The sequence below is a fragment of the Buceros rhinoceros genome, unplaced genomic scaffold (genome assembly GCF_000710305.1).
Source record: "Buceros rhinoceros silvestris isolate BGI_N320 unplaced genomic scaffold, ASM71030v1 scaffold2861, whole genome shotgun sequence".
NCBI classification, from domain to species: Eukaryota; Metazoa; Chordata; class Aves; order Bucerotiformes; family Bucerotidae; genus Buceros; species Buceros rhinoceros.
Genome location: NW_010392365.1, coordinates 176,004 through 180,752, shown reverse-complemented (window position 1 = coordinate 180,752; position 4,749 = coordinate 176,004). Strand labels below are relative to the sequence as shown.

The window sequence follows — 4,749 nt, the reverse complement described above, 5'->3', positions numbered from 1 at the left end:
AATTTTTTAATTATTTTTTAAAATTTTTTTTGCAGTGACCTTTTCAGCTAAAGTGATGTCTCCAGGCTATGTATTGGGCTTCCTGGACTAGAAGAGGTAGCTGATTTACTTGTATCAGTTGTAAGATTTATTCCACTGTCGATAGCGCTGTTGTTCTTGTTCAGTGAAGACGGTGGACTCGAGTTTTTCTTGAGAGCAGGGTCTTCTTCTAGGTCTGTGTCATCAATGAGTGGGATGTGGGGCTGGGAATCTTCTATCCTAAATTCAGGATGAGTCATAAAGTTGTGAATAGAGGTTCTAGATTCTGGTTTTTCTAAACCTTCATAGAGAGAGCTACGGAATGCCTTCACGACGCGGATCTGGGGGGAGAAAAGGAAAGAGGTGTCAGAGGGAGCACCTTCGGAGGGCAGCACCGTGTTAGAGAATACTTTGTGAAAAATGTAGCATATGGTTAGGGCAGTGCAGGCAGCTGAAGTCCATAGTCTCTGGATGTTATATGCATAAACGAGTGGCTCAGTTATGTGCATTTTGAATATCTGTATCAACTGCAATATTAAAATAAATCAAGTTTAAAGCCATCAAAGAACTGATGGGAAGTACTGGTTAAAGAAAGCGAACATCCACTCGTGTGGTACATCCCTAGTAAAAGACAAGCCATGTTAATTGTAATGCAAATGTAAAACCATGCATGTTGAGAGTTTTGCAGTGAGTAAGTAGGAAGGCTTTTTTTTAATTAAAAAAGTCTCTTTTGCATTGTTAAAAAACCATTACACATAACATATCACACTTCACAAACGGAAAAGCACGGAACACAGACACAGTTGGATGGGTACATATGAGACACACACAGGAGCCAAGTGTAAAAACTATAAGTAATATCAATGTTTCAAAGCAAAATCTAAATGAATGCAGCCAAGAGCACAAAAAGCCAAGCAGACAAAGTACTAAGCATAATCATGCTACCACAGGGGGGAAAAAAAGAAAAAAAAAAAAAATCACAGTTACCACATGAACAGAGATAACTTGCACACAACAACTACACTTGGAAGCCTGGATAATGTGAACATAGTATTGTTGAACCAACTTTGATTTTTCCTTCATGCAGATGTGAGGTAAACACTCGAGTATAGACCCACTGTTCTAGCCATTTAACTTTTTAATAGATATCCAACATGTAATAAAATAATGTATTGATTGTTGGGTTGAATTGAGTTATGCTGTTCAACAGGAAGCTTTTTCATTTTCTGTGTCTCAGTTGGAAAACTGGAAAGTTAAATGCTGAAAGCGACACAATTTATGCCATGTATGCAGTCTTTCAACTAGGTTAGCTGACTCGCGCCAGGGTCAGTCTAAGGCCACGAGCCACCTGGCAGGTGAGAATAAACTACAAGACTCAGCCCACGAGCCTGTCAGGGACAGTGCAGATTGGTTTCCCAGTTGGAAATGAGAGGAACAGAGTGAGGAGCATGGCAGAGTGGGGACACTAAGTCCTCTGTGGGTGGGCAAAGGGAGGGAGGCTGTCTACATCCCCATGACCTGCCAGTTCTCAAAAGAAGTGAAGGTTTGTGCTGGTTTACGGCTGAAAAAAACATAACTTTTTGGAAGGGGGTGGGGGGGCAGAGAGGAAAAAACAGAATGGCAAAACGTGATCTGCTGGCAAATGCTTTATGACTAAGTATGAGTTCTATCCTTCTACTTCCATGTAGTCCATGAGCGAATTTTTAGCATTTCTTAGAGGGGAGACCAAAACAAAGGCAGAGGCAGAAAAGGTGCAAGCAGGCATTGTGAAAGCTTCTCCACACACATCTGAAATGGTTTGGTGGTTGGCATGTGTGGCTTTCTACACGTAAATATGCTGCACATTATTGGTTGGCCTAATACACCACTAATTGGCAAAGCTTTCATTCGTCTTTGAACTGGCAGACTGCATTTTAGTGATGGCACTGGGTCACAGCGCTGGAGCTGTGGGATCTGGCTGAGCCTGCGCTTGGAGCTGTACAGAATTTCAGCACATTGAGAAAGAAGCTGACTGGTGTTTTGAGCTCCTTGACCTTTGTTCTTGGTTATGTTCCCTAAATTTGGATATTCATCATCTTCCCAAAATGCTAATAGCAGAAGTCATGCTATCTTCAGATACATGGTCAGCCCAAACACTCTCCCTTCCCTTGATATATGCATTGGGTAAGAGCGGGGTAGAGGACAGAAAATACATTGTGTGACTGCTTGGGCTCAAAATAAGAGTGGAGTGGTACAGAACAGCTTGTCCAGATGTTGGGATACTAGAAGGTTTTAGCAGGTTGGCAGAGGTGGAAGACAAGTGGATGATAAGGAGAGTCAGTTTTACACGCTGCAATCATAGAGTGCACCTAACGCCTTCCCGACAGAGCACCCCGAATTATGAACCGGGCTTTCATGAGGGCTGGATCTCTTCGACTTGTGTGATGGTGCTCACAGCCAACAGCCTGGGACACCAGACTCATCTCCATTACTAGAGCTGGGATTTGAACCCATGGAGAAGAGGGGATGTGCCCATTCCCTCATTACCTACGCCCTCCTGTCCCTATTTTAAAGTGCAAAGGAATTAGTCTGGAAAAGGTAAAAGATAACATGTTTTGTCAAGGCAATCTTAAAGTCCTATTTTATATCAGGAAACTTTGTAACATGCTTACTTCATAGCATGGGCTGAAAACGCGACATTTTCTGCAAAGCCACCCATTACTCCTGCAATCTAAATAAAAATAATCGACATCGGTTCCAGCTGCTGCTCTTTGCTGTTATCAGCTTACAAAACAACGGTGCTCTCTTGAACATGGCCACTTTGTACTGCAGGGATTTAGGGTCTCTTTGCCAGCTGGATTCTTTTTAATAAAGGTAAAGCAAATTTTTACTTAAATAAAAAGGTTTGCAATTTGATATTATACTTGAACAGAATCCAATGAAAGCAAAGCTTCTCTCCAAGTTGCACAAACTGTATTTACACCTCCATGGGTTAGCAAGGGAAGAACTGATTCCAATTTACGAGGCTCCCAGGTCCACGGCACCCACATTGCATTTAATACCAAAATTTGGCACCTGATTCTCATTTAATACCAAGCTTTCAGCAAATCTAGCTAGGTGACCAACATCTTACACAGCTGAGGGAAAACTACAGACTGAGGTTGTCTATGAGCACCGGTTGTGAAAACCTGCCTGCCGGGCCGGAGTTTGGCACTCTGCAGTGGTGGCTCGAACGACCGAACCACCGCAAGGCAGTGCTAATTTTTCCTTAGCTGTGTTTACACAGCGACCTGAAGATACAACTGCAGAAGGTACCTCGGCCAGCAATGGTATCACTCTGTGTGAAGGTCTGGGGCAAAGCTTTGGTGTGGAGGGTTCTGGCCTTACAGGAACATCTAGATGTTACTAGAACAGCTTCTACTCATTCATGGTGATTTTACTGGAAATATTAGCTCAGACCTAGTTTGGATGTGCTGATACCTAACGTAGTTAATCTCCTGAATGCAATGGACATGGAAGGGGCAACCTCATTCAAATCCCTAAAGCTGAGAATACATTGTTAGCTTTCTAATCAGTTTTTGTCACTAAGGAGCAGTAGAAAACTACTTTTCTTAACATTTCTCTGCAGTTTCAGAGCTGTATATATGTTTTCCATTAATTTTTCACTTAAAGAGAAACTCCCTCCCCAGCTTTCTATTTTGCATGTTTATCTTGGCATCTAGAAGAAAACTTTTGGTTTTTTTTTCTGTGTCACACCTCGTTCAGTGACAGATTTTCTGCATTATGATATAATTCAAAATCTTATTCAGTCTGGCCCCAGGGTATCAAATTACTGCTTTCAGGAGCAAAATTTGCTTCTTTTGTTATATTAGTGGAAACAAAGGTAGAGGGTCTGTTGGATACATAGGTGGCACTTTAATTTCTGTATAATACTACTACTATATTTCAGCTAAGAACTGAAAAAAATATTTACCCAGAATTACATGGCCCAACAGCAACAAATTCTTTTAATACATGCTTAAGTTCAAGATTTGAAGCAGTATCTGGTGTTAGAATGATCATGGCTCTGCTGAAGCAAAGCCCACATTACTTTTTTGAAGCTAAAATAAAGCGGATGAGCTTCAAATGATGTTGTTATGGTTGTACAGCATGTAAAAGCAGGGACATACCCATGATGGATAGAACCTCGGGAGTGCTGCTTTAGTATGAACTATGTAGAGTTCGTGTAATGGTATTTCTTTATGATGCTGACAATGCCAAGGGAAGACAAACAGTGTGATACAGCTCCCTTTTCTCACAGTAATGGAGACAACAGAAAAAAAAATGAATTGCTTTTGAACAAAAGACTGTGGGGACAACACTTCAGGACATTTTTGACATTGCTATAAGTTTCCACTTCTTTCTTCTCTGTAGCTGTAATAGAAAAAACTCTTCAGTTTCATCCCACCTTGAAAGTCAGATTTATTATACTGCATCAGGCAAGAAAAATAAAAGAAATAGAATTTTAGATACTACAATTTTTTCCCATCGGAAGAAAAAGATGAAGTTCAGAATCTTGCTCCTAAGTACCACGCTCTAGGCAAAATACGCACGGCCTGTTAAGCACTGACAGATGTATCATGGTTGGTAGTGTGTGGGCTTATACTCGAATGTTTACCTGGCTTCATGTAAGCCAAGTATCTGGAGTTTGGTTCACATTCATTTCAGGCTCAAGGTTAAAGACTCACAACCTCTTTTTATTTCACTCTCTCC

General features: G+C 41.2%; 1 protein-coding gene across 5 annotated transcripts in view; it reads right to left on the bottom strand.

The window, feature by feature from the left end:
- Positions 1-47: 47 nt before the first annotated feature.
- The window catches only part of LOC104500726 (plasma membrane calcium-transporting ATPase 2), a 173,169-nt gene continuing 168,467 nt past the window's right edge, over positions 48-4,749 (bottom strand). For all 5 annotated transcript variants that reach the window (XM_010144422.1, XM_010144424.1, XM_010144423.1 and 2 more), the window contains one exon: positions 48-359. In XM_010144422.1, coding sequence (XP_010142724.1) covers positions 48-359 — 312 coding nt within the window. The remainder of the gene's footprint in view (positions 360-4,749) is intronic.